Raw genomic sequence first — 14,951 nt, 5'->3', positions numbered from 1 at the left:
TACTTATTTACCAAATCACAGATAATTTAAAAGAGAAGAAAGATAAAGATAGATAGAGGGGGAGGGAAGGGAGAAACAGAGAGGGAGGGAGACAGCACACAGCTTTGCCGAGCTGTGCTCTGGTTGTTGCAATTAAGTGTTTCTCGGTGGCTCCCAGTGCTCCAAGATGGAAGGAAAACCGTGTGACGAACATTAATGTAATTGATACGTTGCTCGAAGTAATTAGGGGATTGCATTGAATCGTTTCATGAAACCTCTCTACTTAATTTGCACCAAATATGAAAGTGCACAGCTGAATGTAAATGCATGGACTAATAGCTTGGAATTAGATATCATACGTAGATATATGATATTTTTCAAACGTCCATTCACAATGTGTATGTGTCCTAGTTTCAAAAATAATTCCCTAATTATTCCGGGCAATGTTTTAGATTATTTCAATCCAGGCAACCTGCTCTCTCTCTCTCTCTCTTTCTCTCTCTCTCTCTCTCTTTCTCTTTCTGTCTCTCGTGGAAAAAACGCGGATGATACTTTTTATATCTTATATAACATAAAAATATCGCTGGCAGACTAATTATATCTATTTCTGTGTAAGATACTAAAAATAGCGCGCAGAATCCCGAACAATTTAAAATTGATCTGAAAAGTTCGCCTTGAATTCAACTCGGAAAGAGAGTGCAGGCTGCCTGCGAGAGAGACATTTTTGCAAGGCGTGCTCTCGCATCGCGCTCGCGCGATTCCGTTATCGCATTACTTCGGGAAATGTATCTTAATAAAGAGACAAGCAATAAAGAGACACCGTCCGCTCGGGACGCAATTAAATAGGAATCTGAGGCTCATGCGTAATTATGTTCGACAGAAGAAGGCTATTAGGAATCGTTGTTCTTCCGATCTCTTTTTTTACGAAGAAAGCAATGTTATAACTTAATAATATCCTGCAAGGAAAGTGCCGCGTAAGCCCTTTCATAAGGACCAAAATGCCCAACCGTAGGACTCCGGAGCAAAAGAAAAACGAAAGGAAATGAGGAGCGCCATTATATCTAATGAAGTCTCACCCACGCGCACGGTCGTACATGCCCGTGGCTAATTATCGTGGGTGTCCATGAGATCGGGCGAATGCTGTCTTCGAAGAGGCGAACTCGAGAGGAGAACACCTCGCGCGACGGAAATCCGCGCGCAAACTTCGCGATTAAACGAGCGGGCGAAGGGGTGTTCACAGCAAAATCGCGACACGACGATGCGAGAGCGCGCGATCGCAGGCCGAGGAGTCCGAGAGAGAAAGCGAAAGCCTCTCCTCCTTCTCCTGCCGGTCCGACCAAATAACAAAAAGCGCTCACCGCGAAAACTCGAGGAATCTCGCTCTGTGACAAAGCCTTCCGGTCTCGCACTTGCACCGCACGTACACTCGCTGCGGGAACTCACTGAGGGAAGCACTACTGAAGAGGCACTGCGGGCCGGCTGCGCACCCACGTCAGTTAGCCTCGCGTTTCCTTCCGCATTCTCCGCTTCGCCGGCGGGAGAGAACTCACCGAAGTAATCGCAAGCCGGAAGCGGAAGAAGCCGCTTGACAACGAGCGGACTTGTATCGTACAACGCGGCGGTGCAGCGCGATGCGAATTTGCCCGCAAGAGTTCTTACTGACAAATTCGCGATAGAGGTATGACTTCCGGTGAATCGCGGAAAAGACGCGGGGGTGCACGCGGAAGCGGAGGGTGACGGGGGACGGGGGATGGGGGGTAGGAGCGGGGACGGGGACGACGGTGAACGAGACGTGAACAGCAGCTCAGGGCGACTCAGGTACAGGGGGACAACTAGGACGAAGGTACCACGATACGACACCGAGCACCAGAGGCAGCGACGCGGGGTCGCGTGTGAACCGCGCGAGGTCGCGTGTGCTGTCGGACTGAGAGAGCGCCGGCGAGCTGCCCCCTTGCGAACCCAGGCGAGGAGCAGTGCGTCGTCGTGCTCACCCGCTGCCGCGAGCATGCTCTCTGAGCGTGTGTGTGCGACCATCGCGTCTCGTCCTCCGCGTTTCCCTCTCGGCTGTCACTCTTACGGCCGTCTCTCGTTCGCGTCTTTCGACCGCGAGCGGTGTCTGCTCTCTCCGCAGCTGTTGGCGCATCCAACGGAGCATCGCGTCTCGTCGACCAATCATCAGGGAAATGGCTGGATAAATAGGCAGACAGCTAGAGAGATAGATAGGTGGCTAGATATGGGGCAAGAGAACGGAGACGCAGAGCTCGGTACCAGGATATTAGGTCGTTCGGATTTCAAATCGAAACGCGACAGGAGCGGCGAGGAAGTACGTCAAGGGGAGAGAGAGCGGTTGATGTCTCGAATTACCACGATTAACTCTCGAATCGAAATATCGCGCCGTGCAGGCCCATGTAAGAGCTCTTCAACCGCGAAGTAGATTACCGCACGGAGAAAACTGTTATAGTTTCTGCAACCGCATTCTCTATAGTTTGAGATGAAATTTATATGAAATCACGTTAAGTACATTATGAACTGCATACCTATCTATACAACTTTGACAGTCACGATTCTTATGGTGCGTAATAAAGAATAAGTAATAGTAAAGAATAAGTTCGGCCCCTCACAGATGCACAAACTTAAATCAGAAAAATCAATAACAGCCTACATAAGATCGATTATGGAACACACTGTATCCACAAATGAACCAAGAAATAGAGCATTGAACGGCCCGGAAAATTCACGAATGATTCATTTGAATCCACTTGAGACTATTTGTTGATTTTTCGGAGTATTTAGTGCCCTATTTCTTAATTCATTTGCGGAGTGTGTTTTGCAATCGACATCTTGTGTGAGCTCTTATTGGCTCTTCTGATCTAAGTTTGATGATATTTAATGTTCAATTAGTGTATCCCCTCATATATAGTTGCCCGAACGGAAAGAATATTGCCGTCTCTCTATCGTATCTGTCTATAGTTTGCAGAACGAATGGTTGAGAGATCCACATAAAGAAAAATAGTGCATATAACCAGAAATATTTAGTTGCGAAATATTTAGCAGTATAGTTGCATAATCAAGATAACAAAAAGGAAACCAATATTACTTTCGGAGTACTATAATATTTCTGCAATCTTTTTGTATGCATGAGGGAAAAATGAATGATATTTTATTGGAGCAACCATATTTTACCGAGTGATATCTCCAACGTTTTCTCTGCGCGTAAATACACGTTACTGTAAATTGATTAATGGAGTTTCGCGACTCGCGTACTTGAAAGAACGGCAAAAATGTGCGAGTAAATATCCGGCAAAGATATCCAATTGAATATCTCTTTGGTCTTTTAAGCTAGTTTAAGAGTTTAAGAGTTCAGCAAATTTTATTATGGTGAAGTGCTCGAGTATTTTAGAGATGAGCGCCTTGCCGTTATTGCGCAGCAGCGAAAAGAAGAGGGTAGAGTCCGGACGGAAATTTATCAGTGAAACATTAAATCGTTTTAATGTCAAAAGCGTAACGTAATCACGTCGGACGGGAGCTTGCACTGAGAAAAAAAATGTCTCATATTTTCGACTATAATAAAAAGTAGAAAAATGATCACTACGAATTATGGTCAAGAAAACAATCTTTTTATCGAATTCCATTATAATAATAATAATCTTATATGCATATTACTACTACCATTTTTGTGTTAGAACAGACAGAAGATATAGTTGGGGCCATAAATAAGTGTAATATCAGTTAGATCAACCATTGCTACCTCTCTCTCAATGTGGATAACGCTGCTGTTGGACAGGGCACAGCCGATACTGCGCTCTGAAAGCCCCGCTGCGCTTAAGCGAAATTTCATACTACGATAATATTGAATTATTCGAGCGGTGAGCCTCGCGATCGAGTTACGGCGAGGGAGCAAGCTGCTGTTCGACAAACGGCATCGATGAGACGTTAAATAATTTCGCTCACGTCAGAATACCCAACCGTATCAGAGTCAGAAATTCGGGGAATACGCTGTGTCTTTTGGCCAGGGGCTACACACTTGACGAGTTGAGTCCCAATCGCTACGGTCGAATGATATTTGATAACATGAAAAAATTGAATTACAGTCCGCGGACGGATCCTGGATCAGGACGATGCATTACTCACTGAGATACGAGAGAAGAGAGAAGAAGATAGAGATAAAGATAGATAGATAGATAGATAGAGAGAGAGAGAGAGAGAGAGAGAGAGAGAGAGAGAGAGAGAGAGAGAGAGGGAGAGAGGGATGGAGAGGGAGAGAGAGAAAGAGAGAGAGAGAGAGGGAGAGAGGGATGGAGAGGGAGAGAGAGAGAGAGAGAGAGGGGGGGGGAGAGGGAAAGAGGCAGAGAAAGGCCAACCCTCGGCCAAGCAGTGGAGACGAGTTAGCGCGAGATGTGTTTCTCTCCAGGGAGCCGAGGGTTTCCCACCCACGCCGACGCGTTTTACAACTTCTTCTATGTCGAGATGGAGCAAACTCCGCTTATCCGACGTAGCGTGGAGCAGACATAAAGCGGTATCTCGTCGCGTCCACTCTCTAATCTCAGTGCGAGAACGAGTCTCGTAATAGCGAAGGAGGTCCGTCATTTCGCGACCAAGTCGGCCACGAGAGGGCCAACGAGGAACGGTACCAGCCGGATCGCCATTTCAACCGCGACAGTGAAACGTACATCCAAGTGTGTTATTTTCGAACGCATAAGCGTGCAATTTGACTCGAGCTCTCTTTTCATACGTTTCTTATCGTCTCAAATCACGCCGTTTGATACACATTTAGGAGATCTGTAAATTATAATTTTGTACGTTTAAACGTGCTAAAAGATACGATTTGGAACGGCAAGAAACGTGTGAAAAGCCTAAACAATACACTTGAGATTGCAGTGTGCTAAACCAGCGCGATACGATGATCGCGATAGCTTTCATTAAGCTTGTTGAGCGAATGATGCATAACGTAGAAACGTGAGCAGTAAGCAAATTGAGGAATCACAGTCGATTATTCTCTTTGTAGGCCAAGAACAATCGACTGTCGTCGAATTTTTTACTTTGCTTATTTCTTGGATTTGGACCGCGTCTTCCTTTTGTCCCGACGTTTCGCAAACATTTCAATTTACTCCTTCAGGGCGACCTGAAACTGTCGTCGAATTTGTTTATTGCTTACGTCTTTGCATGTGCCACGGGCCTTACACTGCAAAATTCCTCCGACAAGATTAAATATCGTAACGTGCGCACGCTTCATAATTCATCTCATTCTTCGCATTCTGCCAACGCGTTCCGCAAAGCCCACCGCGAGAATAAATATCTGTCTGAGCGAAACAATTTCCGACCGACCGACCAACCGCGTGCATCCCGACTGACAGTGGCGTCTAGGCTGAACATGTAAACGCCGTTGATCCTTTCGTTCGCGACGTTCGCAGATTTGTTCGCGGTTTATCGCGAAAACGTGTACATACTCTTAGAGAGGAAAGTTGTCCCCAAATTTTGTGACTGAATTTCGAGTGAATTCTCTTCGTCTCGTCCAACGGGAGAATTCCGTTTCTCAATGAAAGATTTCTTTAATTGGACAACACGGAGAGTTTACAAAAAACTTACTCCAAGAAAGAATTACGTATAATCTTCCTGTCCACAAATGTACACTAATAAATAACTACAGCCTGATACGAGAAACAGAAGCGCGATGGTTGATCGGCGATTATGACACATCGTGATAATTCGACAATTAGAACGGAATACATGAAACTGCATATTGATTTCGCGTCCTATTTGCGCGGATTGCCTCTGCGAAACCGAAACCGTTCATATTGATAAATACGTAACTCAATCTCATTGAGTTTGTCTCTTTCTCTTATATTTTTATTCATATTGATAAATACGTAATCTCAATCTCTTTCTTTGTCTCTTTCTCTCATATTTTTGTTTTGATCCTGCTACAATTATTTTCTCATTATTTTTAATTAATTTTTATATCTTGTTCTCAACATCATACTTCTAATTAAGTTTTTTATCGCCTATTCAATGTGTGCTTAAATTTTTTTTTATTATTTCGTGTATGAGATTAATTTATTACAGTTTGGAAAACGAAACTTAAGAACAATAATGATCGCAAAGTTGTCGATGCAATTGCGTTTTTTTATTTTATTTGGAAGCAATGACGATCGTCGTTCATCGAAAGAAGATTCACTTTTATGAGATTAAGGGACTCGAATCGCCGTGGCAAGACGATGAATTATAGTCCGCGCGCTATTTAACCACGCACGAATTGGCGGCGAGTGCAAACTTGACTTTAATGTAAGCAGAACGTGTCGAAGACAGACAGAGACAGAGAGAGAGAGAGAGAGAGAGAGAGAGAGAAATATCCGGAGGACGCGATACACGTAAACCAGAATTTCTCTATTTCGCCGGTATGCTTCGATGCGCATGCAAACTAGAGACGGCTTAATTCGAGGAGGAGACGAGCTCGCGAATGATCGGGAGCGAGAAATCGGCAAAGTGCACTCGGAGCGTTCTCTCGACAAGTACACCAATTCCCGAGCTCGAGCGCAATCGACAATATTTCGCGGAATTTACAGCGGCTTGTCTACCGAGTCGATGAGAGAAAAATTCTCCAGGAATTTCCCGACTTTCACGGATAAGAAAGTTCCCAGGAAGTTCCACGTTTCCGCGCGATTTTTCAGAATACAGGCATCCTTCGTATCGTAATCGTTAATCGATAATTCAACACGAGTAGCTATTTCGTTAATAGTGAATACCTGTCCTAATTGTCGCGTCTTATCGACACCATCTCGAAGTTTCCGCGTTCCTCAAATGAAAGAACCATTCGATCAGACGAATTCGCTTTCCTCGAGCGGCGCGATCTTGCCGGCTTTTCGGATCGCGTAGTAATATAATCTTCGCGGGGAGCGAAGATTGGGTGTCGGCCAGAAGTAATTCGATAGTCGCACAGCTTTATGCACGATTGGTGGCGAAGTTTTTGGCACCACCTGACAACAAATACACCTGTGCGTATCCCGCCCTCACGGATGAGAGCAGCGGCGATCGATTCGGCAACGACGCTACATACGTACGTACGTCAGCGCGCTTGGCATGCAGGAAATTCCGGTGACGCTGATTATTAATCACTGATGTGGAATAATTTTGAGCATTGCCAATTTATGCGAGTTTCGGGTGATTACGAGTGCAGGCTTTGTATGGCGAGATGCGCGACATCGCTGGATGACGTTATGTGCAGATATTAACGATGGCGCCGGTGACGCAAATGAAATAATCCATTTCTGTATCTTAGCTCAACATCTCTCACATAAACCGACGTCACAGAGCGCAAGAGCTGCCCGCGGGCAGAACGGGGGGCGTCACGTGTGTTGTGCGTGATTACACGTATTTTTTTACCTCTTTTACCGATATGTGAAAACACAGCATTGTGCAAGATGATAAACTGTGATATTACGTTACCCGAAGCGATTCGCTTCATTATCCAGTGTACATTTCAATTATCACATTATTATTTGTTTATTGTTTTAAACGGAGTAGACAGAACGCAAAGAGAATGTTTCTTTTCATATAAACTCTTGTCAATGTTACCATGTGTTTCTGGGAGTGTGCAGGGATAGACCATCAAAAAGGTCTGTCTCGTTAAGAAACGTAGTAAATTACGCTACATACTGAACAAACCAGACAAAATCGTTCGGCTACTCTCATGAGATGTCATGTACACGTTAAATATCAACGATTCTATATCTCGGTAACAGAGCCTCTGTATCGCACCGTTACTATTGCATCAGTCCAGAAATCAGAGCGGTACTCAGAATCACGCATCAATAAATAATAACTCAACAATAAATCAAGGGGGAAGGAAAGGGAGCGAGAGAATGGAGCTTTCCCTGCATTTTCCCCGCGCTAAATTCAACGCAATTCCTGCGGGGGTCATATGAAACCGCATTTTATCGCGACTTTTAATTCGCGCGTCGTGATAGTCTCCTTCGATTTAACAGCACTTTGCGTCCGTGTGCGAAATTTATGCCGTGCAACGTGAACGATAAATTTGCGAGGCAGAGCGCCGCGCTGGGATAACGCTGAGTATCTTGTAAACCTCCCGAGCATTACGTAACGAATGCCATGCAACGCATAATGAGCGTGCGCGTGCGCGCATTTCTCGTCCTCTTTTGTCTTAATCCTTTAAATGAACCGTTTGAACGCGCAACTCGCCGGCTAATTCGCGAAAAGTGTTCACGTTAATCAGCACGAAGCCTGATTGAACAAATCCCTCAAGTGGGTGCCGCAAATTCGCCAACTATGATGGGTTTCCCCAAGAGGGACGGACTAATCGGAACAACGAATCGACGAAAACGCATTCGAGGGAGATTTACGCTGTAAATCAGCACAAATTTCCTCGTAGTTTTATTTGCTTTGCGTTGCACGTGCAACTAACACGCATGAAGTTTTTACTGGGGTCTTCCCCGAATGGGAACAAAATCATCTCGAGACAAAACAGGAAGTTTTTGATCCGCGATAATCCCTCGTAAACAGCGGAGCGAATTGCTGCGCGATCATGAGACTCGGAATACGACTTAAAATCTCCCTTTACGAGTTTACATGTTCGAGTCGGTATTGGATAAAACTTATTTAGGAAAATGTTTGTTTGCAAATCGAAAATTCCGCTTTGAATATATTAATTCTACTCATCGTTTATATATTGTTGATGTAGAAACAACGGTGAATTAAAAAATTTCCGCAAATTCCAAATCGTCTCGAGAAAGAGGGTTTGAAGCAATACATTTCTCTTCCCAAATGAAGGTAACAGCGGCTTGTTTATCGCGTAAACTTATTAGTGCGTGAGGGTATGTCACCTGTAATGCGCGAATCTGTAGCGTGGGATCTATTTTATCGACCTTTCGTCGGGAGAAAAATTGCAATTGGTAACGGTGATATCGATCCACTCGTTAGATACAACACACGAGAGAGCGAGCTGCGTGAATCCAGCCAGCATCGCGAGAGATGGCGGTACTATTGGACGTTTTATCAGCAGATGTACACGGTTTACCGACGGTTTGCAGGTGCGACAATTTTCCCAATTGATTGCCCGACCGCTCGGTACAATCGTGTAATTACTGTGACGTCCAAGAGACGTTTAAAAAAAGTAAGACGTCTGTAAGACATACATGTTGTGTGGATGAGAACGAGTCAAGCAATCATAGGCAAAATATAATTGAAACAAATGTTTTTTTATATTTCAAAAACTTTGAAAAAGGGAGGACGCAAGATTCTGTGACGATTATAATCATGCTACACGTACAACGATTTTTCCACTGAATTTTCGACTTGAATTTGTTTCTTTTTCGTTCCACAACACGATCTGATTTAATAAATGTATGTCTGCTAAAATTTAATCACTGTACGATATGCTTGAAAAACTTGTTAGATGACTTGCAATTTTCAATAGGATTCGGAGCAGAATTCTATTCGTAAGAGAAAATTTAAAAAAGACCCAAACTACACATCTACAAATCCTTAGACATTTTTGCATTATAATGTAGATGTATAACAATATAAAAATGTTTCTGTATAAAAATGTCTTGATATATAAAATGTGTCGAATCGCAAATTTACACTTGGACAGACACTATTTGTGGATCTCTGTCGTAAAACTAATTAGGCCGGCTAAATTGTGATGGGAATTCAAATTCCTTAGTCCAAAATATATTAAATAACATCCAAAATGTCCAAAACTCTCTCCCTTGATTGCTGAATAGTACAGTCGGGGACTGAAAGATTGTCCGCAATTTTTGGAATGAGTTTGTGAACTAATCCTTCTTGTCCAACGAGAGCATTCTCTTTCCCTTGGAAAACGAATTCTGTTCACTCTGAAGATCTAACTGCTTGTAAATTTCATTCTGAGCGAATTATCATCTGTAATCGTCAATTTCCCTGTAAATACTCTTAGCAGGTATGTGTTCCTAGAATTACCTATCTATCCATTCAACTATTCATTTACCTATCTATCTACCTGCTTATTGTACATGAACAAAACTACAAATAGAATTCCAACCCGAATCCTGCCGCGGATTATAGGTCACCTCAAGCGGACTTTGAAAGGCTCATCGTCAAAGCGTGTCCGCGCTGTGCATCTCGGGACGTAACAGCCGAGTTTGCGCCATGTAACGTCAATTAAAACATCGTCGGCGCAGTTTCAAAGGAATTTAAATTGCTTGGTCGGACCGTCTCGAACACGGGCCGGCGCGCGATTTTATTTTTAACGTTGTCTCTCTCTCTCTTTCTCTCTCTCTCCTCTCCCCCCCTCTCTCTCTCCTCTCCCCCCCCTCTCTCTCTCTCTCCAGGCCGCGTTTTGGCCGAAGACACTTCCTATTTGTCCGTGTGCAAAGGCTCACCGTGACGGTCTCACCTGGCCGTGCGTCTCGGCTCGTTTCGCACAAGGCAATACCTCGCGTCCCCGAGATGCAGCGCGGCCCAAATTCCCGCCGCTAATTTATCTCGCAATACTCACCGTAATTCGTGGCCGACCACGGTCCATCCCCTGCGGCGCCTCCTGTCTTTCCGGCGCAGTGCTTCCGCCACGCTGAGCCTCTCCATCGCGCGCGCGGGATCTTCTCCTTTCTCGGCTCAAAATTCGTCGTGCACTTCGCTCTGGGCGACGACGACGACGCGATCGTCGTTTCGCGGCGCAACGACGCGCGAAGCCGCGTTAAAAATGACGCGCGAAGCCGCGTGCCGCCTCATCTAAAATTGTAGCAACGCGTCGATTATCTCGAGATTTCTCCAACGAAGGCTCCACGACAAGGAGCACCAGGTGGAGACTCTGGTGGAGACGTAACGAAAACGCCGGGACTATTTTATTATTATATCGTCGCGAAATCACGAGTGTGTGTTACCGCGCGCTTCACAATTGCGATGTCTTCTCGCAGATACCTGGCAAAATTATTTTGCGTTCGCATCGGCGACTTGCACGACGGTTCTCCTCGAAAATTACGCGTCCGGCCCGTCTATCTAATTGACACGCGCACTCGGGAGAGACTCGGGGGATTGGCTTATTCACAATCGCGCATTATGTAATTGTACACGCGTTGCCGGTACTTCCGATTGTCGCGCCGTAATACAGTTAATTGGCCGAGACAAACGTCTCTTTTTCTCTCGTTGCGCAAGAACGAATCGAGAGTGATCGTCAGTTATAGCACGCGGCGCAGCACGCCAGTCGACACGGGGACCGCGCGAACGAAAAACGGGAATGTTTCCCTTGGTCGGAAGCAGCACGTCGTACACACGAGTTCGTAGCACTGTATGTCTCTCCGACTGACGAGAAGCCGCGAGGCTGCTTCGCGTCGCGAATCTCACAGAGATCGGAATCGAATATTTCTCTTGAGGTGTCGAGGACTACTTGAGCGTATCCTCAGACGATGCTCATTGATCGTCAATTGATCCAAAGGGGTCGGTGTAATTAAGCGGGCGATCGCGGGACGGGATGGATGAGGTAAGCATCTGGACATCGCGACGCGCCGCACACGACTGAATGTCGTGTATTGTATTTATAGAGCGACTCGGATTATTTCGAACGCCGCGTCGCGCTTTTCTCACGTATACGTAGTTCGTTCGAATCTCGAGTACGAGGCACGTCGTCGCGATCACTTCTTTCCCTCTTCCTTTTCCTTTGACTTTTTTTCCCTCCTCTTCCTCTTCTGTGCCGTCTAATATTCGCCGAGGCGCGCGTGGCGCAAATGCGTGTTCGCCGCATTAATCTAATTTCGTTCCGCCTTTCCTAATTCCATCCCTTCCATCTCGCTCCCGTTCCTTCTGCCGTCGCTGTCAACCGCGGTGCTCCACTTTTTCGCACGTCCGCTTGCACGATCGCGGATTAATTGCGAACGCGTCGCTATCAATCGAGCCTCGTTCGCGCGCGCTTTAATCGTGACACGAACGATGACAGCCCCCACGCAATGAAATCAAATGACATTTCATGTTTCAAAAAAAGCTACAAATCTCGAGATTTCGACCGATTTCCGATGCTCTTTTTTTCATGAAAGCTAAAATGTTATTTAAAGAACAACTTTGTCGAGTCAGATTTTTGTGCTCCGCCTAGGCCTGATATTGAAATTAAACATTCAAACCCTGGTTATTAGCTTGAAGAAAGCTACACAAGGTCTTAATAAATCTTAACTTGACAGAGTACTTAATTTTGAAATAGTACCTAATTTCAGTAAAATAAGAACTTACTGAATTAAGTAAAATTATATTATTGCTATTATGTCATCAATTTTTTTTTATTAATTTTTGTTCTTGAAATAAATTCTGAACTTTCGCATCTATCAAAATTGTTCGACTAAAGAAACTTTCTAAATCCAAATTCTTTATGTCAGATTTAAAAAAAGGAAAGATAAAAGATCTAGTTTGACAAAATTGTTCCGAATTTCATATGCTTTTATTAAAAAAAAAAACAAGCATTGAAAAATCGATCCAAATCTCGAGACTACGGCCTTTTGCGAGACGTGACATTACTGTGTCGCGCCGCTAATAAAGACTTGATTTTATTCGACATAAAGAGCATTTTACTTAAATTGCAGTAGCTTTAATTTGCTACCGCAATTTAATACTTTACATAAATTAACGTACTACCAGTGCTTTAGGAATTTAACTTCAATATTTCATAATTAATTGGGCGTGAGACTGCACGTCATACAATCGCCAGTCACATGAATTTTGTGGAAGAGGAGCTTCCCCTGTGGACGTTCGATTCGACATCATGGAGGGAAAATCTGACTACGCAACGCGCGAAGAGCGTTTTCTTCGCTCTTCACGCTCTTCTCGCGTTCAGCTTCTGGCTTTGCGATCGGGCGCGAGTTGCCAAATCGTGGAGATACCTTTTAAATCACACGGACGACATTTCGGTTTTACCAGAGAGCACGTGACGTGCGCTACACGCATCTGGCGCGTCGTGGAAATAACTGGTGAAGTTGTGACAAATATTAAAACTAACAAGACGCTGGGGGCGCTCCAGGCGATTCGCAATCTGCGACGGAATTTGAAGCAGAATTCTATCCGCAAGAGTCAGAATTAGGTATACCATATTTTATACGCGTATACGTAAACAGGATGTCCAATAAAGAGGTGAATAAAAAACAACGTTGTGAAAGAGCCAAAATTTGGTCAAAAGAGAAATGTATGAAATCGGATTATCTTTATATTTTTTGGCTCGCTGAACTCGAATATAAAGTTTAAAATTGTCCAAATCCTGAGGAACTTTATGAAAATGCAGTTTTCTTTTTAACAAAAAAACTTTTTCTTCAGTAAATACTTTTTAATGAACGATTAACAATTGAAGATTAACAAGTAAAAATAAGTCTTTTTTATCCATAATTGTTTATTTTTTTTATTGATTTCATTAATCTTTTATTGATTTTTTTTTATTTAACGAATGATTCTTGATTACCTGACCTATTCTCGCAGCTCCGTGAATATTATAGTGCAAGGGAGATAACGTACAATGTGTGTGTGAAGAGAGCAGCGTTCATATGCGGAGCTAGCTGCTAGCTAATAGCATATTCATATCGTTATTCGTAATATAATATAAATCACTTTTACATTGCAAAAAAATAACTTTTGAATTTCCTGAGGGTACGTGACAGAAAAAGAGAAATTGGTTTTGGTTGGTAAGAACTGCAAAAGATAGAATATTCTTGTTTGAGGAATACCTTTATTCTTGACATTTTAAAAATAAGATTAATATTAAAATGAGATTATATAGCGCTAAACAAACATAAATTAATCTTTAATCAAGAGGAATATAGTCAAGTTAATACAATCATTTTCTCGTATATAACCAACTATATTGATATTCTTTTTTATATATGAAAAAATGATTATATCAACTTGACTATATTCGTCTTGATTAAAGACTGATTTATCTTCGTTCAACGTGCTATACGCAATCTCATTTTAATGTCAATCTTATTTCTAAAATGTCAACAATAAAGATATTCTCTAAACAAGTATATTCTTTTTTTTCCGTAAGCGAATACATGTCGAGTAATCAAGAATTATCTATTAAACTCACAAAAATATCAATAGAAGAAAGTTTGAAATGCAGGATGGAACATTGTCAAAGTTCTCGAGCCTTGATTATCTCTCTCAGATCGCCTCGAAACGACACGGAGAGTCGAACGAGACGCAAGGTCGTCGGTTATTTATTATAATCGGGGACTCTCGCGCAACCGACTCGCTGCTTCCATATAAATCGTGGGTGTCGGCCGGCCAATTATAATGCCCGTATTTTGGGAATCCGTATATTGCGCACGCGGTGTGGCCAACTTCGACGTTGTATCGCGACGCGACATGACACTACGCCACATCGCGGCATTTTTCTCGCGACGGCACGGATTTGGCAGTAGCGGACGGAGCGTCTATTGCAGAATGAACACGTGAATCACAAGCTGTTATAAACGACGTTACGGCGTCCTCTGGGATAATCGCCAGATTTTTTTCAGTAACGAAAGAGACCGCGCCGAGAGCTGCGCGGACAAAGATATCGTCCGTGATATCATTTTATTCGGCCCCTCGACCGGTAAGAATAAATCCGACCTCAGCGCGAACTCGCGGGACGAACGAAAAGCACAACCGACTTGAATTTAATTATTACAGTAACGCAGACCTATACCGAGTAATATCGGTATGCCGGGGGTGGCAATAAATAAACGCGACCCGGAAGAAAAAAAAACGCGAGAGAGAAAAAGAAAGAGAGACAGAAAGAGACGATGACGACAAACGAAGCTCGCTCTGTGCTTGAACGGGATTCCCTGCGAAAATTACATGGGATATAGAATTTTGCAAGACGCTACGACATCGCATCGTCCCGCTACGTAGTCGTACGCCCGAGTCATTCGTCTTCATCACCGTAAATATAATTTTATCGTGCTGACACGCTGTTGCACACATAAATGCACGCGGGAGTGATATTCCCCATTAACGTCGAATGCGCT

General features: G+C 43.8%; 1 protein-coding gene across 11 annotated transcripts in view; it reads right to left on the bottom strand.

The window, feature by feature from the left end:
• LOC116840694 (cAMP-specific 3',5'-cyclic phosphodiesterase) overlaps positions 1-14,951 on the bottom strand; it is a 474,033-nt gene that overhangs the window by 213,722 nt on the left and 245,360 nt on the right. For 2 of the 11 annotated variants that reach the window (XM_032807758.1, XM_032807760.1), the window contains exon 1: positions 1,338-1,988. The exons of 5 other annotated variants lie outside the window; for them this stretch is intronic. Coding sequence is in view for 1 of the 6 variants with exons in the window: in XM_032807768.1 (XP_032663659.1) it covers positions 10,472-10,557 (86 nt within the window). In the remaining 5 variants the exon portion in view is untranslated. Of the gene's footprint in view, positions 1-1,337; positions 4,148-10,471; positions 13,344-14,951 lie in introns of those variants that run through there. 4 more of the 11 variants (XM_032807768.1, XM_032807757.1, XM_032807756.1 and 1 more) reach the window with 4 other exon arrangements.

Source organism: Odontomachus brunneus, unplaced genomic scaffold, assembly GCF_010583005.1.
Source record: "Odontomachus brunneus isolate Ranch 3 - 2012 unplaced genomic scaffold, Obru_v1 Obru_scaffold_011, whole genome shotgun sequence".
Classification (NCBI taxonomy): Eukaryota; Metazoa; Arthropoda; class Insecta; order Hymenoptera; family Formicidae; genus Odontomachus; species Odontomachus brunneus.
Note: the sequence above shows the minus strand (reverse complement) of the source record. Positions and strands in the feature narration are given on the sequence as shown.